This window comes from Loxodonta africana, chromosome 5 (genome assembly GCF_030014295.1).
Source record: "Loxodonta africana isolate mLoxAfr1 chromosome 5, mLoxAfr1.hap2, whole genome shotgun sequence".
In the NCBI taxonomy this organism is placed as follows: Eukaryota; Metazoa; Chordata; class Mammalia; order Proboscidea; family Elephantidae; genus Loxodonta; species Loxodonta africana.
Genome location: NC_087346.1, coordinates 47567977 through 47591688, shown reverse-complemented (window position 1 = coordinate 47591688; position 23712 = coordinate 47567977). Strand labels below are relative to the sequence as shown.

Here is a 23712-nt window from a genome sequence, read left to right as displayed (position 1 = left end):
AGCTTCATGGGAAAAACACCTGGCGATCTGCTCCCATAAAGATTACAGACAAGAAAACCCTATGGGGCAGTTCTACTCTGTCACATGGGGTCGCTGAGTCAGAATCAACTTGATGGCACCCAACAACAACATAACATACAATGTGCTTTCCTAAAATTATTTTTATTAGCATTGAGGTAGAGCGACTTGGAAGGCACTTAAATTTAGAATTGTTATATACCTGGTAAGACATCTGTCCGAGTTTAAGAATTGAGCAAAATACCCAAATGGATCTTTATATTTATGAAACAACTACAAACAAGACTAATATTAATGAAAGAAATATATGAGAACCTACAGATTCCAAGGAGATAGATCCCTTTAACGTATACCCCAAGATCCCATTTCAGGTGATAAGAGAAGACACATACTCCTTCTTTGCCCCACTCCTCAAAATAAAACCAAACCAGTTGTTGTCGAGTTGATTCCAACTCATGGCAACCCCATGTGCTGCAGAGTAGAATTGCTCCATAAGGTCTTCATGGCTGTGACCTTTCAAAAGCAGACTTCCAGGCCTTTCTTCCAAGGCATCTCTGGGTGAGTTGGAACTGCTAATCTTTCAGTTAGTAGTCAAGCACTTAACTGCTTATGCAACCAAGTGCTGGATTTATTGAGCCAAGGGCACACAATTAAAAAAAAAAAAATTTTTTTTTTTTTGAGGCTACCCAGAATAGGACCAGATACAGCATAACTTGTCACAGCTTCTCCCTGATGCCTGGATTCACTAACAGGTACAGAGGAGCGGGCGATCCTCTCTATGCAGGCAGAATCCCTTCAGTGTGTATTAAACAGCCACATTCTTGCTCTGCCATCATATTCTGGTACTTGAACTTACTATCTCTGAAAAACTCATACTAATAATCTACATGCAGTCATTTCTAAAATATTTACAAAAATTGAGTGCTCCTGTTTCTTGAATCAATCTCAGCTTCAGCGAGTCCCAAAGTTCATCCACAGACAGAAAGCAGAGTTAGTGTCCAAGTGTCTCTGAACAATCTCTCTTTGTCCAGGTTTCCAGTGTCCCAGAAGGCTATTCCCCCACAATCCGCCCCCTGGTTCTCATTTAATACCCTTTTATCTGATTGGTGCTGATAAAGAATTTGGTCTGAGAAACTTGATCAAAAAATCCAATTCCCCTAATCCAAATTCCAACAACGTTCTTTAACAAAATGGAAAAATTAATCTCCAACTTTATATGGAAAGAGGCCCCAGAGAGCATTATTGAAGAAGAAGAACAAAGCAGGAGGTCTCACACTTCCCAATCTCAGAACCTACTATACAGCCACAGTAGCCAAAACAGCCTGGTACTGGTACAATGACAGACACATAGACCAATGAAACAGAATTAAGAATCCAGAAATAACTCCGTCTAGCTATGGATAGCTGATGTTCGACAAAGGGTTGAAGTCAATTAAATGGGGAAGAGAGAGTCTCTTTAACAATTGGTGCTGGCAAAACTGGACATCCATTTGCAGAGAAATGAAGCACAATCCATAGCTCACACCACACACAAAAACAAACTCAAAATGGATCAAAGACCTAAATGTTAAGCCTAAAACTATAAAGTTCATGGAAGAAAACAAGAACAAAGCTAGGGTCCCTAATTTATGGCATAAATAGACTATCAAACATAAATAAAAATATGCAGACAGCAGAAGAAAAACTAGATAACTGGGACCTCCTAAAAATTAAATACTTATGTTCATTAAAAGACTTCACCAAAAGAGTAAAAAGAGAATCTACAGACTCTCTCTTCCTGTTCCCCATCATGGCGCAGGATCAAGGTAAAAAACAATACCCCATGCGGGAACTTGGCATCTGTGAGCTCTGCCTCAACATCTTTATGGGGGAGAGTGGAGACAGACTGTCCTGGGCAGCCAAGGTGTTGGAGCAGCTCATAGGCCAGGCCCCTGTGTTCCGCAAAGCTAGATACACCGTCAGATTCCTTGGCATTAGGAGAAACGAAAAAATTGCCGTCTACTAGACGGTCCATGGGGCCAAGGTAGTAAAAATCTTGGAGAAAGGTCTAAAGGTGTGGGAGCATGAATTAAGAAAAAATAATTTCTCAGACACTGGAAATTTTGGTTTTGGGGTCCAGGAACACATCAATCTGGGGATCAAATATGACCCTACCATTGTTATCTATGGCCTGGCCTTCTATGTGGTGCTGGGCAGGTCAGATTTCAGCAGGGCAGACAAAAAGTGCAGGACAGGGAGCATTGGGGCCAAACACAGAATCAGCAAAGAGAAGGCCATGTGCTGATTCCAGCAGAAGTATGATGGGATCATCCTTGCCAGAAAATAAATTCCTGTTTCTATTCAAAAGGCTAAATAAAAGGTTTTCAGTGAAATGTAAAAAAAGAGAGAGAGAGAGAGAAAATGTACAGACTAGAAAAAAAAAATTGGCAATGACATTCCTGACAAGGGTCTAATTTCTAAAATGTATAGAAAACTTCAATACCTCGACAACAAAAAGACAAACAATCCAAACAAAAAGTGGACAGGACATGAACAGACTCTTCACCAAAAAGGATATTCAGGCGGCCTACAAATACATGAAAAGATCCTCATGAACATTAGCCATTAGAGAGATGCAAATCAAAACTACAGTGAGATACCATCTCAGCCCGTCAAATAATGGCACTGAGCAAAAAAAAAAAAAAAACAGAAGACAACAAATTCTGGTGAGATTATGGGGAGACTGGAACTCTTATACACTGCTGGCGGGAGTATAAAACCATACAGTTACTATGGAAGATAGCATGGCGTCTCCCTAAAAAGCTAGAAATAGAAATACCATATGATCCAGCAATCCCACTCCTAGAAATACATCCTAGGGAAATAAGAGCTGTGACACAAATAGACATATGCACACCCATGTTCACTGTAGCATTATTCACAATAGCAAAAAGATGAAAACAACCTAAATGCCCATCGACAGATGAATAGATAAATTGTGGTACATACATACAATGGAACACTACATAATGATAAAAAATAATGATGAATCCATAAAATATCTCACAACATGGATGAATCTGGAGGACTTTATGCTGAGTGAAATAAGTCAATCACAAAAGGACAAATGTTGTATGAGACCACTGTTATAAAAAGTCAAGAACAGATTTACATACAGAAAGAAGCATTCTTTGATGGTTACCAGGGACGGGAGGGAGAAGGAGGGAGAATCACTAAATAGATAGTAGTTCTAGTGAAGGAAAAGGCAATAGATAATACAGGTGAAGTCAGCAAAACATGACCAAGGCAAAGGAAGACACAGAGAGGTATGTAAGAATAAAAGGCAACTACAGTCAATACTATAACATATACAATCCCACAGAAACACTAACAACTATTTATGAGTGGATCCTGTTGTCGTCGAGTCGATTCCGACTCATACTGACCCTATAGGACAGAATAGAACCGCCCCATAGGGTTTCCAAGAAGCAGCTGGTGGATTCGAACTGCTGACCTTTTAGTTAGCAGCCGAACTCTTAACCACCGTACCACCAGGGCTCCTATGAGTGGACACATAGGTAGATATGTACGCTACAAAGATGAGAAGGCAAGGAGGGGCAGGGAAATCTGACGAATGGAAATGGGCAACCCAGGATGGAAATGTGGAGAGCACTGACACATTGTGGGGATTGCAACCAATGTCCCGGAACAATTTGGGTACGAATTATTGAATGAAAAACCAGTTGGCTGTGACAGCTTTCACCTAAACAACAATCAAATGTTTTTTAAAAAATCCAATTCCCTACAAGAAGCATCCATTTGGCAATAACCAAAGCATGTTTGGCACAGACTCCTTTGAATTTCCATTCTGGGCTGGTTTAAGGCCAACACCCACAAAAATGGGCTTTTTACTTTATGGCCTTGCCTCATATTTGTCCCAAAACTATCATTTATATTTTGACCTGAACTTTGCTCTAGTGTTAGCCGGATGCAACATTACTCTTTAAATATTTTTTTAAATGTGCCAAAACAGATGGGACGATTCAAATTGCAAGTACCATGTTTGTCACCTCACCTGCTGCCAGTTAAGCTGGTTCAAGGTAACCTTTCCTGTATAGATCTCTGAGTTTACTACCTTCCCCTGCAAGAGAGAAACCAGTTGCCATCGAGTGGTCTCTGACTCACGGCAACCCCGTGTGTGTCAGAGGAGAAGAGCAGAACTGTGGTTCATAGGGTTTTCAAGGACTGATTTTTCCTAAGTAGATACCAGGCCTTTCTTCCAAGGTGCCTCAGGATGGACTCAAAACTCCAGCCTTTCAATTAGCGGCCAAGCAAGTCAACCATTTGCGCCACCCAGGTCCTCCAAACAGAAGAAGGGCTGCTTAAGTTCATGCTCTTTTTGCCCCGGAAAGTCCTCTTAAATAAATTCAAAATTGTAACCAATAATCATAAGACATGTGGTTAAGACCTTTATACATAAATCAAGTCCTTTGTCAGCCTGCTATTGTGACTCTGCACAGCACAGAACTCATAATTAAGCTCTCTCCAAGGCCTCATGGAAAGACTCCTAAAGTGGGTGGGGTGGCTGCAGTTCCCAGACCTGCTACAGGAGAACGGCCCCTTTTGGCTATAGTTGTGCTTGGGTTGATCTCCCCCCTCAGGCACTGTGCTTCTCAGTCCCTCTCCCCACAAGTATTGCTTCTCTCACTCACACAGAGGACGCTGGAACACTTACCTAGAGAAGCCCAGGATGGTGCCTGCCAGATGTCATTCAACTGCCAATAAAGTGCTCCCATGGTGTGTCCTTCTCCATTCACTATCTCGCTTCGACTGCGCCGGTAGAATTCAGTTTCTATTTTGACACATTGGGCCTGCACCACCTGATTCAGGGGAAAACAAAACACAAGTAGTATTGTTTAAGCTAGGCTGTCTAGATATGAAGAAATTACAGACTTGAGTTCTTTAAATACTGAATGAGGATAAATAAAAATTGGATAAATTAGGAAATCTGATGAGCATTATTATGCTAGATCTGAAACTAACACCTAAGCATGAGAGAAGCTGTTGCCTGTAACAGGTGGTTTGTAGAGAGAGGACGGTTATTTATTATCGCAACGAGTGAAAAGGGAATGCTGTTGTTAGTTGATGTCGAGGTGATTGCAAGTCATCGTGGCCTCAAGTGTGCAGAGTTGAACTGCTCCACAGAGGTTCGAGGTCGTGAGACTTTCTGAAGCAGATCGTCAGCCCTGTCTTCCCAGGTGCCTCTGAGAGGGTTCAAACCGCCAACCTTTTTGCTAGTAATTAAGTGCTCAACCACTTGTGCCACCCAGGGACTCTGATGAAAGACAATAAATCTACTGCAGTCCAGTCGAATTCTGACTCACAGCCACCCTGTGGAACAGAGTAGAACTGCCCCCATAGGGTTTCCAAGGCTGTAAATCATTATGGAAGCAAACTGCCACATCTTTCTCCTACGGAGCAGTTGGTGGGTTCAAACCACTGAGTTTTCAGTTCACAGCTGAGTGCTTAATCACTGCACCACCAGCACTCCCCTGATGAAAGGGAATAAAAACCCCTTGCCATCAAGTCGATTCCAACTCATAGCAACACTATAGGACAGAGCAGAACTGCCCATAGAGTTTCCAAGTAGCGCCTGATGGATTCAAACTGCCAACCTTTTGGTTAGCCTTAGCTCTTAACCACTACACCACCAGGGTTTCCAATGAAAGGGAATAGGAAGATGTAAAGGAGTCTTTGCTAATGATAATGTTGGTAATGAAAGAAAACAAGAGCTATTATTCCAAAGCAAATCCTACATGTAGTGAAACACTAGTTTTTTTTTTCAATGATGTGTATTGGTAATACATTCATAGGTTAAAAAAAAAAAATTTTTTTAGTAGAGAAAAAAATTGTTATTGAGTCTGGTATTGTCCAGCCCCTAACTTCTCAAGTCAATTGTTTTCATATCATGATTTTTGATAATGGAATGTAAGATTTCTTATGAATGCAACTCCTTCATTACAGCAAAACAAGATAAATTGCAGCAATGTGACAAGTGAACTCAGTTCTTGTTTAAGAGGCTGTTATGGACTGAACTGTGTCCCCCAAAAATATGTGTTGTAAATCCTAAGCACTATGTCTGTGGTTATAATCCCATTTGGGAAAGGGTCGTCTTTGTTATGTTAATGAGACAGAATTAGTGTAGGGTGTGCCTTGAGTCAATCTCTTTTGAGATATAAAAGATTAAACAAGCAAGCAAGAAGCAGAGATGGGGTAAGATAGATGCCAAGACACATGGAGATCTTCAAGGAACCAGGAAGCAGAAGCTGAAGAGACAAGGACTTTCCTCCAAAGCTGATGGAGAGAGAAAGCCTTCCCCTAGAGCCGGTGTTCTGAATCCAAACTTCTAACCTCCTAAACTGTGAGAAGATAAATACCCGGTTGTTTAAGCCATTCACTTGTATTTCTGTTATAGCAGCACTAGATAACTGAGACAGAGATACTAAAGAATTTCATATAGGGCCCTTATTTACTGTCATCATCACTAAAAAACCAGTCTCTTTTATTGCTATTATTTAAAGCAATTATAATACTCCAGGACCCTGGATGATGCACGAAATTTGCGATTGGCTGCTAACCTAAAGGTTGGCGGTTCAAATCTACCCAGTAGCTCCGTGGAAGAAAAGCCCGGTGGACTGCTTCCATCAAGATTACAGCCAAGAAAACCCTATGGAGCAATTTTGCTCTGTAACACAAGCGACTGCCATGAGTCAAGGACTGACTCGACAGCAGCTAATCATAACAATTAATATTCTAGGCAAGAGGTGATGTCAGCTGTGAACAGATAAAGAGGTACCCTTCTCATCCAGGAACTAAACCACTGGGATCACAGCAACTGGAAAGTTTGCTCAAAAGAAAGCAAGAATCTCATAAACAAAGTAGCATTGGTAGCAAGCGAAAATGACCGTAGGATACAACCTGAATATACTGGTCTTAAAACCCAAGCCAAAGGGAATAAAATAGAAACTACGGATTTTTAGCTATGTTGGTCAAGCTGTAATTATTCTTAGGATCCCTAGCCAGTTTCCTTGTAAAAACGTCAACTTTGTCTGAACAAAACTAAAGAAGAAAGCATTTACTTCTAGGCACAGAGAAATTAAACTCCCTGAGTAAGTATTCACATATTTGTCGAGTCATTGTGTAAGATCGATGTTGTGGCAGCAAATTCTAAAAGGTTAAGTGAAGAAGAGGCAGTTAAGTGAAACCTCAGTAGAGATAGATCTGAGGAGCAATGCTGATTATCGGTCCATGCCCATTAGAGATGCTACCCCACAAATTTCCACAAGTGTGGAAAGTAATGTATACATTTGTTTTAGAGATTTGATAATCTCCAAGCCCACTTAAATGGAGTTAAACCCTGAGCCCCCAAATAATGCCCCCTATCAGCATAGCCGCCAAGCTTTTATCGGTGGAGATTGGCCTGTTGCTATGATGCTGAACAGGTTTCAGAGGAGCTTCTAAACTAAGACTAGGAAGAAAGGCCTGCCAACATACTTCTGAAAATCAGCCAGTGAAAACCTTATGGATCACAGCAGTCTGATCCATAATTGATCACTGGGGTCTTATAGGACTGGACAGTGTTTCACTCCATTGTGTACAAGGTCACCACGAGTTGGGACCAACTTGATGGCAGCTAACAATAACAACCAACCAAGCTGAAGTTGGTCTATGGGGACAAAATCGAACCTGTCCCAAACCCTGTCACTGCAGCACACACAACCAAGGCCCTTGGGTGACAAGAAATCTCTGCTCTCAGCCCACGATCCCTGAGAAGTCAGCCACCGCTCTATGGACTGTGTGTGTGGGATCTCTGAAGAAGCTGAGGAAGCCTGCATCTGCTGATGAGTAACAACAGGTGGGAGCAGGGAGTCCAGTCACCAGACATTTCCGAAGCTGATGGCCCAGCCCTGACAGACCCGGCACAGAGAATGAATGGTGATCACCACCAAACCCCACATTTTAGTTGCTGACCCAGAATTATACAACTCCCAGACCTGAGGTAGCCCCAAAGTCTGAGTCAGTCCTGATAAGCCAAAAAGGACAAGGGGACCTGCAACATTTTGACAGAGCCTCCCACCCGTTCCGGACCAGGTTCAGTCTTCAACTCATCAGCGGGATGGAAAAAGAGTCATCTAAGGAATCTGGAGTCACTTTCCTTGGGTCCAGATTTATAAAGAAGGGTAAATAGAAGAAAAGTTTAAAAAAAAAAAAGAATTCTGAGGTAGGAACAAAATATCAGTGTATACCAGAATAAATCATTAAGTCTTCTCAGGCAGAAATGAAAACTTCCAGGACAAAGCCAGAATTTACTAAAAAAGGCCTCCTCATGCTCAATTGGAGCTAATCCAAAGGACAACTAGATATTTTACTACGGCTTTGATAGAGGTGACCTACATTTTCTTTTTCTTCGTGGTGAATTTAAGCTACTTTTCAGGGTAAGGGGAATCTGGGAGCCAAATTATTCACACCATTCTAAATTCCTTTCCGAACTTTGTTAATATATATTGCAATTCATATACATTCATTAGTTTGTACTCTGCTCTCATTTAATTTTCACATACGTACATTTCCATGCTCTGGCCCTTTCTATATATACCTTTGTGCTTTAAATTGTTATATAGTTATATCACAGTTTGATTAATCATTTTCCAATTATTAGGTATTAGAATGCTTTCCAGTTTTTTTTTCTTTTCTCAAAATACAAGAGGTAAAAACATCCTTCTGTTCAAATAAATTTCTTCTCTTCTTGAGTTGTTTCTTTTGGTAATAATATACAGGCATGCCTCATTTTATTGTACTTCACTTTATTGAGCTTCTCCGATATTGCACTTTTTACAGATTGAAGGTTTGTGGCAACCCTGTGTTGAGCAAGTCTGTCAGCACCATTTTTCCAACAGCATGTGCTCGCTTCATGTCTGTTTGTCTCATTTTGGTAATTCTCGCAATACTCCAAACTTTTTCATTATTATTATATCTGTTATGGTGATCTGTGATCAGTGATTGCTGATGTTACTACTGCAATTGTTTTGGGTTGCCACGAACCGCGCCCATGTATGACGGCAAACGTAACCAATGTGTGTGTTCTGACTGCTCCACTGACAGGTCATTCCCCCATCTCTCTTCTTCTCATCAGGCCCCCCTCTTCCCTGAGATACTACAATATTGAAATCAGGCCAATTAATAACCCTACAATGGCCTCTAAGTGGAAATAATAGTTGCACATCTCTCACTTTAAATCAAAAGCTAGAAATGGTGAAGCTTAGCGAGGAAGGCATGTCAAAAGCTGAGACAGGTCGAAGGCTAGGCCCCTTGCGCCCGTTAGCCCAGTTGTGAATGCAAAGGAAAAGTTCTTGAAGGAAATTAAAAATGGTACTCCAGTGGACACATGAATGATAAGAAAGCAAAACAGCCTTATCGCTGATATGGAGAAAGTTTTTACTGGTCTGGATAAAAGATCAAACGAGCCACAACATTCTCTTAAACCAAAGCCTAACCCAGAGCAAGGCCATAATCTCTTCAATTCTATGAAGGCTGAGAGAGGTGAGGAAGCTGCAGAAGAAAAGTCTGAAGTTAGCCCAGGTCGGTTCATGGAAAGTAGCTGTCTTCATAACATAAAAGTGCAAATTGGAGCAGCGAGTACTGATGTAGAAGCTGCGGCAAGCTAAACCCAGAAGATCTATCTGAGACAACTGATGAAGGCGGCTGCACTAAAGAACAGATTTTCAATGTAGACCAAACCGCCTTGTATTGGAAGAAGATGCCATCTGGGACTTCCACAGCTAGAGAGGAGAAATCAACGCCTGGCTTCAAAACTTCAAAGGACAGGCTGACTCTTGTTAGGGACTAACGCAGCTGGTGACTTTAAGTTGAAGCCAATGCTCATTTACCATTCTGAAAATCCTAGGGCCCTAAAGAATTAGGCAAAATCTACTCTGCCTGTGCTCTATAAACAGAACAACAAAGCCTGGATGATAGCACATCTGTTTACCACATGGCTTACTGAATATTTTAAGTCCGCTGTTGAGACCTACTGCTCAGAAAAAAAGATTCAAAATATTACTGCTCATTGACAATGCACCTGGTCAACCAAGAGCTCTGATGGAGATGCTCAAGGAGATTAATGTTGCTTTCATGCCTGCTAATACAACATCCATTCTGCAGCCCGTGGATCAAGGAGTAATTTTGACTTCCAAGTCTTATTACTTAAGGAATGCATTTTGTAAGGCTATAGCTGCCATAGGGTTGCTGTGAGTCAGAACTGACTCGACAGCAACAGGTTTTGGGTTTATAGCTGCCATGGATAGTGAGTCTTCTGATGGATCTAGGCAAAGTAAATTGAAAACCTTCTGGAAAGGATTCACCATTCTAGATGTCATTAAGAACATTTATGATTCATGGGAGGAGGTCAAAATATCTTTAACAGCAGTTTGGAAGAATTCGATTCCAGCCCTCATGGATGACTTTGAGGACTTCAAGACTTCAGTGAAGGAAGTAACTGCAGAAGTCAAAATAGCAAGAGAACTAAAATTAGAAGTTAAGCCTGAAGATGCGACTGAATTGTTGCTATCTTATGAGAAAACTTTAATGCATGAGGAGTTACTTCTTACGGATGAGCAAAGAAAGTAGTTTCTTGAGATGAAATCTACTCCTGGTAAAGATGCCGTGAACATTGTTTAAATGACAACAGAGGATTTAGAATATTACATAAACTTAGTTGGCAGCACAGCACAGAGTTTGAGAGGATTGACTCCAATTTTGGAAGACGTTCTACTGTGGGTAAAATGCTATCGAATAGCATCGCATGCTACAGAGAAATCTTCATGAAAGAAGACTCAATCAATGCAGCAAAACTCATTGTAGTCTTATTTTAAAAAATTGCCACTGCCACCCCAAACTTCAGCAACCATAACTGCAGTCAGCAGCCATCAATGTCGAGGCAAGACCCTCCACCAGCAAACAGATTATGACTCACTGAAGGCTCCAATGATGGTTAGCATTTTTTAGTAGGCTATCATACTTTTTTTTTTTTTTATCATACTTCATATTAACAAGAGGGAAGACAGCCAAGATTCCTTTGAATACTCAGGGTTTTAGAACAGTGTGGTACACTCCATATACAGATGGTGCCATAACAGTAATATAGATCTAGGTTTACCCAAACCTGTGGGTGCCAGTCAGGGCCAATGAATGATGCCTTTGTTCATAAAAATGCAGAAGGACATTGCCCACTACACTTCTTCGAAGGATATTATACAATTCTAAATCCCTGGAGAATTTCTGAAACTGCCTCTTTCCCTTTAAAAATTATATCTATATTTACACATCCAGGCATTCTTTCCCAAAGAGGGCAATCTTTACAAATAAGAAGGGATAAATGCTTAGTCATTTCCTAGGTTACATAGCCCCACTGTTAGCAGGCAAACCTTATTTTAGCTTTAGAAATAGGCCTATTTTCAGCAGATTGCTTGATTACACTTACAAAATGAGTCTCCTTAGAGAGACAGATGGTATGGTGAAAAGAAATTCGACCAGGAATCAAAGGCCTAAGTTCTAATTCCAGCTTTGCTGCTGTGATGGAGGCTGCTAGCTGTCCAAACCCATTCTTTGCTTCCTCCAGTGACAGAGCTGTAGCTGGGCTACATTTCCCCCATGCTTGGAACTAGGGGTAGTCATGTGACTAAGTTCTCCCCACAGGATGTGATTTATATATTTTATTTATTTAAATTATCCTGACAATAAGAAACAAGAATCTTCCAATAAAGCTGCATTTGTAATTGAGCTTTGTAACTCACCTATGATATAATTCACCCTTTTACAGTATATGGTTCAGTGATTTTTAGTAAATTCAAAAGGTTAACCAACCATCACCACAATCTAATTCTAGGATATTTTCATCATTTCCAAAAGAAACCCCATACTCCTTAACAGTCACTCTCCATTCTTCCTTTCTCCCAGTCTCTACAAATCACTAATCTATTTTCTATCCCTATGGATTTGCCTATTCAGGACATTTCATATAAATGGAACCATACAATATGTGGCCTTTTGTGACTGGCTTCTTTCACTTAACATGTTCTCAAGGTTCATCTATGTTGTAGCATGCATCAAATAATCATTCCTGTTGACTGCCAAATAATATTCCACTGCATGGATATACTACATTTTGTTTATCTACTCATCAGTTGATAGACATTCAGGTTGTTCCACTTTTTGACTATTATGAAAAATGCTACTATGAACATTCATGTACAAGTTTTTGATTGAACATATGTTTTCAATTTTCTTGGGCATATACCTAAGAATAGAATTTCTGGGTCAGATGACAACTCTATGTTGAACTTTTTGAGGAACTGCCAAACTGTTTTCCACAGTGGCTGCACCATTTCTATCAGTAATGTATGAGGGTTCCAATTTCCCCAAGTTCTTGCCAATATCCGTGATTTTCCTTTTTTTGAAAAAATTATAGCCATCCTAGTGGGTGTGAAGTGGTATCTTACTGTAGTTTCAATTTGCATTTCCCTAAAAATTAACGATGTTGAGACTCTTTTCTTGGCCATTTGTATAACTTCTTTGGAGAAACGTCTATTTGAATTCTTTGCCCAACTTTGAGTTGTTTTTTATTGGCGAGTTGTAAGAGTCCTTTATATATTCTGGATACAAGACTCACATCAGTTATACAATTGCAAAATTTTTCTTTCATTCTATTGATTATCTTCTCCCATCTTTGAAAGGGTCTTTTGATACACAAAAGTTCCTAATTTTGATGAAGTCCTATTTATCTATGTCTATATAGATATTTTTTGGTTGCACATGCTTTAGTTGTCATATCTAAGAAACCACTGTCTAATCTAATGTCACAAAGATTAAATTTATGTTTTCCTTTAAGGGTTTTATAGTTTTAGCCCCTATATTTAGGTCTTTGATCCATTTTGAGTTCATAATGGTATGAAGTAGGGCTCAAATTCATTCTACTGTATGTGGATATTCAGTTGTCCTGGTGCCATTCGTTGACAAGACTATTCTATTAATTTTATTGTTTTGGCACTCTTGTCAAAAATCAGTTGACTGCTTATTTCTGGACTCTCAATTTTATTAATATAGTGTATTCCATTGATCTATATATCTGGCCTTATGCCAGTACCACATTGCCTTGATTACTGTAGCTTTGTAACAAGTTTTGAAATCGGAAGTGTGAATCCTCCAACTTTGTCCTTTTTAAAGATTATTTTGGCTATTCTGGGTCCCTTGTATTTCCATATGAACTTTAGGATGAGTTTATCCATTTCTCAAAAAAAGGCAGTTGGAATTTTGACAAGGACTGCATTGATTCTGTAGGTCAGATTGGGGAGTATCGCCATTTTAACACTATTAAGTCTTCTAGTCCATGAAGATGTCTTCTTGTTTCTTTAATTTCCTTCAACAGCATTCTGTGGTTTTCAGTGTACAAGTCTTGCTCTTCTTGGATTAAATTTATTCCTAAGTATTTTTGATGCTGTTATAAATGGTCATTGTTTCATTTGTGGATTGTACATTGCTTGTTGTTGTTGTTAGGTGCTATCGAGTCAGTTCTGACTCATAGAGACGGTATGTACTACAGAACAAACCCCCCATGTGTCTGTCAGTTTGTCGTACTGTGAGGGCTTACATGTTGCTGTGATGTTGGAAGCTATGCCCCCAGTATTCAGATACCAGCAGGGTTACCCATGAAGGACAGGATTCAGCTGAGCTTCCAGACTAAAACAGACTAGGAAGAAGGGACCGGCAGTCTACTTCTGAGAAGAATTAGCCAGTGAAAACTTTATGAATAGCAGTAGAACACTGTCTGATATAGTGCCGGAAGATGAGCCCCGCAGGTTGGAAGGCACTCAAAAGACAACTGGGGAAGAGCTGCCTCCTCAAAGTAGAGTTGACCTTAATGATATAGATGGAGTCAAGCTTTTGGGACTTCATTTGCTAATGTAGCACGACTCAAAATGAGAAGAAACAGCTGCAAACATACAAACATGTTCATTGCTAGTGCACAGAAATACAACCAATATTCGTATATTGATCTTCTATCTTGCAACCTTCCTGAATTCATGTATTACCTCTTATCATTTTTGTTGTTGTTGTTTGTGTGGAAATTTTTTAGGGTTTTCTACATTTAAGATCATATCATCTGCAGAAAGAGATAGTTTTACTTCTTTCCATTCCAATCTGAACACTTCTTATTTTATTTTCTTGCCTAATTGCTCTGAACTCATTTATTAGCTTGATTCATTTTTTTATGGATTCTGAAGGATTTTCTATATACAGAATCATGTCATCTGTGAATAGACATAGCTCTATTTTTTCTTCTCTGATTTGGATGCCTTTATTCCATTTTCTTACCTAATTTCCCTGGCTAGAATCTCCAATACAAGGTTGAATACAAGTGGCCAAAGTGGAATTCTTGTTTTGTTACTGAGCTTAGTGGGAAAGCTCTCTGTCTTTCACTATTAAATGTGATATTGGCTGTGGGTTTTTCATAGATGTCCTTTAATAGGTTGAGGAAGTCCTCTTGTAATCTCAGTTTGTTGAGTGTTTTTATCACAAAAGATATTGGATTTTGTCTTTTTTTTTTTTTTGCTGTGTATATTGAGATGATCATGTGGTTATTTTTCTTGTATTCTATAAATATGTTGTATTACATCAACTCATTTTCATATGTTGAATCAACCTTGCATTGCTGAGATAAACACCATTTGGTCTTAGTGTTTGACCCTTTTTATATGCTACTGGATTCAGGCTGCTAGTATTTGTTGAATGTTTATTCATGAATATTCATAAGGGATATATGGTTATAGCTTGCTTTTCCTAAAATATCTTTTGTTTTGTTTTGTTTTGTCATCAGGGTGATACTGGCCACACAGAATGACGTAGGAAGTGTTTCTCCCTCTTCTATTTTTTTTTTTTTTTTTTGAATAATCTGTAAAGGATTGGTGTTAATTCTTTAATTTGTTAATTTGTTAGAATTCACCAGTGAAGTCATCTGATCTTGGGCTTTTCTTTGTGAGAATTTTTTTATTACTAACTCAATCTCTTTACTTGTAATAGATCTATTCAGGTTTTCTATTTCTTCTTCAGTCAGTTTTGGTACTTTTGTCTTTCTAAGAAATTGTCCATTTCATTCAGGTTATCTGATTTGCTGCCATACAATTGTTCATAGTATTCCCTTATCATCCTTTTTATTTCTGTAAGGTCTGTAGTAATGTCCCCTCTTTCATTCTTGATTTTAGTAATTTGAGTCTTCTCTCTTTTTCACCTGGCCAGTCTAGCCAAATGTTTGTCAATTTTTTGACCTTTTCAAAGAACTAACTTTGGTTTCATTGATTTTTTCTATTTTTCCAACAAAGGATTTTAATATACCAAATTTCTGATATTTGTTTCACTTACCTGCTGAAACTTATGTTATAATTCAAACACCTCAGTAGTTATAAAAACCAAAACCAAACCTGATGCTGTCGAGTTAATTCTGACTCATAGCAATTCTATAGGACAAAGTAGAACTACTCCATAGGGTTTCCAAGGTGGCACTCTTTCTGGAAACAGACTGCCACATCTTTCTTTCTCCCATGGAACAGCTAGTGGGTTCAAACCACTAGCCTTTCGGTCAGCAGCCAGGTGCTTAAGCGCTGCACCACCAGGACTCCTTCAACAGTTATAAGGTTTCCCTTATCTCAACTGTGAAGAGATAGAATATTACAGTTTAAAACACAGAAACCCAGCTTCACTCACCACCCTGGCACCTTTGGTATAATACTTAACTTTTTTGAGCCTTTGTTTCCTCTTGTATAAAATATATATAGCAACACGGATGCTTGGAGGCGTCGCTAGAATTACAGAAGAATGTATACAAAGCACTTTGTGGCCCAGGGCCAGACATCTAGTAGACACCCAAAGAATGCTAATTGTCTGCTTGAGTGTTAAATTACATAATCCATATAAGGTTTCTAGCATATAACAGACCATTTTAATAATCTTCCTTTCATCTTCCTCCTTTACCCACTCCACCCCCATCTTAAAAGCCCATTATGGCCTGGATCTTCAATTGATGTCTCAGTGCTGCTTACCAAACAGGGCAGCAGGTATCAGCAACACCTGGACCTGAAGCACAGCCTGCCTTTTTCTCTGAGTTATTGTGATCAAGTTACTCACAGCATGGGGACATAAAGTGGACACATAAAGAATATGGGTCTCTCAAGGACATCCCCAAGCACCTCGCACTCAGTAGATGCTCAATAAATAGCTGAAGAATAAATGAAACCACTAGAGGGGGTTGTAAGCTAAAATGTTGATTAAAAACTGTCAATAACGCTGCTTCCTCTCCATGTGACTAATAAGAAGCCATGCTTACAGAGTAAGTCACTTTTATAAATTAGCTGAGGTGTGTTAGTTTAGATAATCAGTCCTCAAACTAGGGAGTGAGATCTGCATGACTCAGCTTAAGAGGGCGTGTGTGCCCACGTGTGTGGGCTATGTGGAGTACAATATAACAGGATAAGGTAGGAGAATGAGACGTCAAGCAAGATTAGCTTGGAGATTTAGAAGAAGAATTAAAGAGGGAAGCATCTAGAGAGAAGCCTTTGTAGTTATAAAATAAAGAGAAGCTATGAAACAATCTGAATGTTCAGAAATTTATCGCATAGCATTCCCAGCCAAGAATTTTCTGAGAGTTGCTAAAACTTGCTCAGTAAATATAATGGCTGAAAAAATGGCACACAGATAAACATCCTATTCTTCAGAACATTATGAGCAACTATGAGAAAAAGAACAGGGAGTAGAAGCGGTAAGAGAGAAAATGGATCACAGAAGTGTTTTATTTCTAATACAGAGGTTAAAAATAATTGTTCTAAAATCAAAGTAACAAGGGAATTTTTTTTTACACTAACATCTCTTGTATGCATTTTAGTCAAGAAAATCCAACACTAAAAATGAAACGAAACCAAAAAATCATCGTTCTAACAAGATGCATAAAGACAAGTCCAACCACCGCCAAAAAAAACCAGCAACAAATAATTCCATTTGTAACCTCAGTTTCTTAGCATGTATTTTTAATGATAATGAATTCAGAAAAGAACGTTACTTCTGCCAGTTTTTTGAATGTGATGTTTGAGGAAACAGAATATAGTAACAGTAATAAAATGAACAGCTGGAAGGAGGAAAGCCAGCATGAAAACAACAGCTGAGAAAGTTCACACACATACACACACACAAGAAAAAAGATCATCCTGCTTCATATATCAGAACTAAGACCCTTCAACAGAATAATGGCTATGTAAATCTAATAAGAATGAATGTAACACTTTTAAAGAAATGTGAACATTGCCTTTAATTTGTGTTCTGTGAGGTAAGTTTATAAATTATATATTACAGTGGCAAAACTTCCCTAAATGATAAGATTACGGTTGAAAAGTTAAAATTCTCTTACCCATCGCATCACCTTCTAAAAAAGAAGAACATTTTGGCTTAATAGTTTTCTGTTTGAGCTTCTGCCCAGGGGTTAGTGTTTTCATACAGAGAAAACCGAATCTGAATAAAAATTGTATATTTTAGAGGATAAAATTTAAAAAATTAAAACGTGATCATGTTTAACAAAAACTTCTGATCTACTTCTGAACAAGTAATTCATATGATTGGGATTAGGTTTTTACCTTCTCTAACAGAACCTGAAACAAGTATGACAAAAACATCAAGTAAATAAAGAGTGGCTTCAACACAGCCTTACCTGTACATGTAGGTCATAAAACCTAAAGCCAAACCCATTGCAATTGAGTCGATTCCGACTCACAGCGACCCTATAGGACAGAGTAGAACTGCCCCATAGGGTTTCCAAGGAGCGGCTGGTGGATTCGAGCTGCCAACCTTTTAGTTAGCAGCCAAGCTCTTAACCATTGTGCAGCCAGGGCTCATGTAGGTCATAGGCTCATGAAATAAAATAGGGAAAATAAATAAATGAATAAAATTTGTAAAATAAAAACATTAAAATGAAAGTGTTATCCAAAATTCAGTTTGGCAAATGCTTAAAAAGTTAAACATAAATTTACCATAACCCACTGCCGTCGAGTCGATTCCGACTCATAGCGACCCTATAGGACAGCGTAGAGCTGCCCCACAGTTTCCAAGGAGCACCTGGCATAAGCGAACTGCCAACCTTTTGGTTAGCAGCTGTAGCACTTAACCACTATGCCACCAGGGTTTCCGAGAAACAGATAAGCAAGCTCTAAATCGTTTATCATCTTAATAGTGGTATTTTACTCATGATAAAGAATTGTGGCAATTTTAACAGAACACTGACTCCAGTTCACTATTAAGTTTTGATAATTTACTTACCTAAATAGATAAAATAGCATTTAAAAAATACATATAAATGGATATTTCAAGACCCAGGTATACATTCTCATAAGACCAGGCTTTTGAGAGAGAAATATCAAAAAAAAAAAAAAGTACCCTTCTGGTTAGCAGCCATAGCATTTAACCACTACACCACCAGCGTTTCTGAATTTACCATATAACCTATTAATTCCACTTGTAGACCCAAAAGGAATGAAAATATATGTCCACACAAAGACTTGTATGCAAATATTCTAGGAGTTTTATTCATAATAGTCAAAAAATGGAAATAATTCAAATGTTCAGCAACTGATGAATGGATAAACAAGACCTGGTATAGCCATATAATGGAATATCGGTTGGCAATAAAAAAGCATGAAGCACTGATACATGCTACAACATGGATGAATCTCAAAAACATTATGTTATGGTGAAAGAAGCCAGATGAAGATCACACATTATATAATTCCATTTATATGAAATGTCCAGAAAAGCAAAACCTTTAGAGACAGAAAACAGATTAATGGTTGCTTGGGGATGGAGGTGGGAGAGGGGAGTGACAGTAAATGGGCACAAGAGGTCTTTTGAGGGTGACAGAGATGTTCTAATATTGGATTTTGTCTGTAAAATTCATCCAAGCTGATCCTGGTATCAAGAGTTCATTCTTTTTATTGATGTCAAGTTTTCCATTGTATGAATGTACCACAACTTATTTATCAATTCTCCTGTCAAAGGACATCTAGCTGTTTCTAGTTTGGGGCTATCATGAATATAATTGCTATGAACATCCTTAGAGATATCTGTCAGTGAATATATGCACTCACTTATCTTAGGACATAGCTAGAGTGGAAGTGCTGGTTCAAAGGGAGTGCAAATGTTTAGCTTTGGTAGAAACTGCCATAGCTTCCAAAGTCGTTTTACAAATTTACACTCCTGTGAGCAATATCTAAAAGTTCCAGCTGTTCCCCTCCTCACCAACAGTTGATATTGTCAATCTTTTAAATTTAGTCATTCCCCTGGGTGTTAGTTAGAGGTAGCCTGGTATGGCTCTCATTTCCTTCTCCTGATTAGTAATGAGATTGATCACATTTTCACACAGGTACTTCAAGATTTGTGTCGTATTCCTTCACAGAAGTTCTTTATTCTGGATACAAATTTTTTTTTTATCAAATATATGTATGGCAAATATTTTCACCCAGTCTGTGGCTTACCTTTTTGTCTCTCTCAATAGTTTCTTAGATATACACAATTCCACAATTTTAATGAAGTCCAACTAATCAATATTTTCTTTTACAGTTAGTATTTATATCCTGTTTAAGAAATCTTTGCTGATCCCAAGGTCATGAAGATATTCTCCTATGTTTCCTTCTAGAAGTTTTATTGTTTTACCTTTCCCATTTGACTCTTTGGTCCATACTCAAATTAAATTTTATATATGAAGTCAAGGTTCATTTGTTTTCCCATAAAGATATTCAATTGATAAACCAAAACCAGTTGTCGTCAAGTCAGTTCCAACTCACGGCAACCCTATGTGCGTCAGAGTGGAACTGTGCTCCACAGGGTTTTCAACTGCTGATTTCTTTGAAGTACATAGATCGCCAGGCCTTTCTTCCAAAGTACCTCTGGGTGGACTCAAACTGTCAACCTTTCAGTTAGAAGCTAAGAGCGTTAACTCTTTGTACCACCCAGGGACTCAGCTCTGTTTATGAATAAGACTATCTTTTTCCCAATGGATTGCAGTAGCATGTTAGTTCCAAGTCAAGGGACCACATCAGTATGAGTCTGTTTCTTGAGTCTATTCTGTTCCATTGATCTATATTATCCTTGGGGAAAACGTTTATAATAATTTTGGAAGGAGTGCTGGTGTCACAAATAGTTAAGCCCTGGACTGCTGCTAAAGGCTGGTAGTTCGAACTCACCCAGTCACACCTTCTGCAGGAGAAAGACCTCAAGATCTGCTCTCATAAAGATTACAGCCTAAAAAACCGTATGCAGCAGTTCTACTCTGTCACGTGGGGATGCCATGAGTTTGAATCTGCTCAATGGCATCCAACCAAAACAACAACATAGTAACTTTAGAGTCTCTGGGTGGTGCAGTTAAGTATTCAACTACCAACCAAAAGACTGGCAGTTTGAACACACCCAAAGGCACCTCGGAAGACAGCTCTGGCAACCTGCTTCTAAAAGGTTATAGCCTTAAAAACCCTTTGGAGTGCCGTTCTACTTTGCAACACATGGGGTCACCATGAGTTGGAATCTACCCAACAGCGACGGGCTTGATTTTTTTACAGTAATTTTGAGCTAAAGAACATTTTAATGCATAATTTACTTCAGAATTTCATGACTTGTTCCTGTAAAGGAGATAAATGCCGAAATTTAACTATTTCAAGTCTTACATGTCATCAAACATATTTTGAAGGAAAAAAGAAAACACCTTTATCAGTAGAATGGAAAAGTGAATATTTTTCACCACACAAAACGGGCAAAATCTACATGATCTCTTATATTAACTGCAGAAACATGTTCAATTCCAGAATGAAAACCCCTTACCTGAGTAAGGTAGATAGTATCTCTGAACGTACGTAATGGATCTGTGCTTTGGGGGAGTCTGAAATGAAGACCAGCCTGATAAAGCATTTCAGTGTTACCATGTTCATGGTGTTGTCGATGAAGTGAAAATTTGCTCCTGAAAGACCAGTCCTCTTTAGATGAGACCTTTTGGATAAACAATAAGAGTTACAGATCAGAACGTTTGCAGCAAAATCACTTGTCTCTATGTTTCTGTCAAACTTGGAAAGTACTCCACACCCTGTAAAAGATGCCAAGGTTTGTTCTGCAACTCTAATTTCATAAATGGTTTTGCCATCATATCTGTTATTGGTGAAAGACTAGCCTTGTGCAAAGCTGACTTGGCACCTACACTGTCCCTTCTTCAAAACTTGTTGCTAAGTGTGGTCGAGTCAGTTCCAACTCATAGCGACCCTATAGGACAGAGTAGAACTGCCTCATAGGGTTTCCAAGGAGCGGATGGTGAATTTGAACTGTCAACCTTTTGGTCAGCATCTGAGCCCTTAACCACTATGCCACAGCTCCTCCTCAAATCTAAACAGTCACTTTTTTTTTTTTTTTTCAGTATTTCTCTCTCAAAAGCCTGGTCTTATGAGAATGTATACCTGGGTTTTTAAATATCCATTTATATGTATTTTTTAAATGCTATTTTATCTATTTAGGTAAGTAAATTATCAAAACTTAATAATGAACTGGAGTCCATATTCTGTTAAAATTGCCACAATTCTTTATCATGAGTAAAATACCACTATTAAGATGATAAACGATTTAGAGCTTGCTTATCTGTCTTTTTTTTTTATCTGTCTCTCGGAAACCCTTGGGGCGTAGTGGTTAAGTGCTACAGCTGCTAACCAAAGGGTCGGCAGTTCAAATCCACCAGGTGCTCCTTGGAACTATGTGGGGCAGTTCTACTCTGTCCTGTAGGGTCGCTATGTGTTGGAATCGACTCAACGGCACCGGGTTTGGTTGAGTTTATCTGTTTTTCAGAGATTACTAAACTTAATTGACATGCACATGCTTAGTTTTGACACAGCTGAAGACACAAACCAAACAATAATAGATACTCCTCTCCTTTATTAACTCTCTTTTTTAATCCAGGCAAAATGTAAAGAGTCTCTCTTTTATCCCTTTGAGAATCTATCATCAGCTCAAGGCAAAAAAAAGAAACAAAAAATACCATACACATGTTAAGATTGTACCTTTACAGGAAAAAAAAAACAATAATTCTGGCTTCTAGGCCCGTGATTTAATACACAGCACTTGAGAAAGACAATCACCGGTTACATCTGAAAATATCCAGAGTTTCAATCCAAGTTACACAAAGACTTTGAAAAAACATCTCCCTGCCCCACCCCCAAAAAAGAACATGAAAAAGCTAAAAACCTGTTCATGGAAGTATGACTTATAATTTCCAGTAATCATGCAATGCACGGACCAATCACCTTAAGAAAAACGTTACTTGTTAGGAATTTATACCAAAATGTAAGAAACTGTATATTGGCCAGGTTTAATCGGGAATTTCTTCAAAATTATATCTATTTTCCAAACTGTCACCACCGAAATAATTTAGAGAACAATAACTACTTCTGGAGCCCTGGTGGCACTGTGGTTAAGAGCTCAGCTGCTAACCAAAAGGTTGGCAGTTTGAATCCACTAGCCATCCCTTGGAAACCCTGTGGGGCAGTTCTACTCTATCCTCTAGGGTTGCTATAAGTCAGAATTGACTCGATGGCAACAGGTTTGGTTGTGTGTGGTTTTTTTTTTTTGCTACTTCTAGTATTTATTTAAAACAGAGGTATTAATATATATAATCATATTTCAGATTCATATACCTTTACTATCTTCCCTTCTTTCTATGCTCCCTCCTTTTAAAAAGTCTCTCAGCCCTCTGGTTGGTAGTGATTTGAATCTATCCCATAATCAGTGAACCTGATATTCAGGTATGTGAGAAGTTTTCTACCTTCCTGTAACTACAGTGGAAATCTTGCAGATTTCAACTGTAACAACATTAGCAGAAGGAATTGGAGAGGCCAGGTGCTGTTTTAAGTGATTTAAAAATACTAACTCATTTAATTCTCATAATAACCCTATGAGTAAGTACTACTATCACCTTCATTTTGCAGATGAGGATGCCAGACAAAGAAAGGTTTTGTAACTTGCCCGAGGTCAAGTTTAGTAAAGCCCCTAGCTTCAGACTCCAGTTCTTTAAACCAGATGCTAATGAAGAAAACAAAACTTTCATAAATCAAATGGCTAGAATGGACTATATTAATAGTAATGATAACTTACATTTTATGAGCTCTCACGGTGTATCAGAATCCGTACCAAGCGTTTAATGTATTAACTTAATCTTTACACACAAACACATGCACACTTGAACAAATGCTCTATTTCTCTCTCTCTCTCACACACACACACAAAGACACATTTCTATGAGGTATTTACTACTATTAACCCCATTTTACAGATGAGGAAACTGAAATTCAAAAAATGAAATAATTTCCCCAAAGTGATACAGATCGTGAGTTACAGTTCTAGTATTCAAATCCAGGTCTGTTAGATTCCAAAGTTCAAGTTTTTAATCTCTATGAAATATCGAAAGAGCTTCCTGGGTGGCGCAGATGGTTAAGCGCTTGCTGTGGTTCGGTGCTGCTGAGTCGGTTCCGACTCACAGTGATCCTATGTACAACAGAACAAGCACTGCCCCAGCCTGAGCCATCTTCACAATCGTTGCTA

The 23712-nt window shown here is 38.7% G+C and overlaps 1 protein-coding gene and 1 pseudogene across 2 annotated transcripts in view; one reads left to right on the top strand and one right to left on the bottom strand.

The window, feature by feature from the left end:
• The window catches only part of MANBA (mannosidase beta), a 142849-nt gene that overhangs the window by 11977 nt on the left and 107160 nt on the right, over positions 1 to 23712 (bottom strand). For both annotated transcript variants that reach the window (XM_003410496.4, XM_023548535.2), the window contains exons 13-14: positions 20959 to 21123; positions 4733 to 4877 (exon numbers count right to left, since the gene is read on the bottom strand). In XM_003410496.4, the coding sequence (XP_003410544.2) occupies positions 4733 to 4877; positions 20959 to 21123 (310 nt within the window). The remainder of the gene's footprint in view (positions 1 to 4732; positions 4878 to 20958; positions 21124 to 23712) is intronic.
• On the top strand, positions 1446 to 2660 carry LOC104845937 (large ribosomal subunit protein uL5-like; annotated as a pseudogene).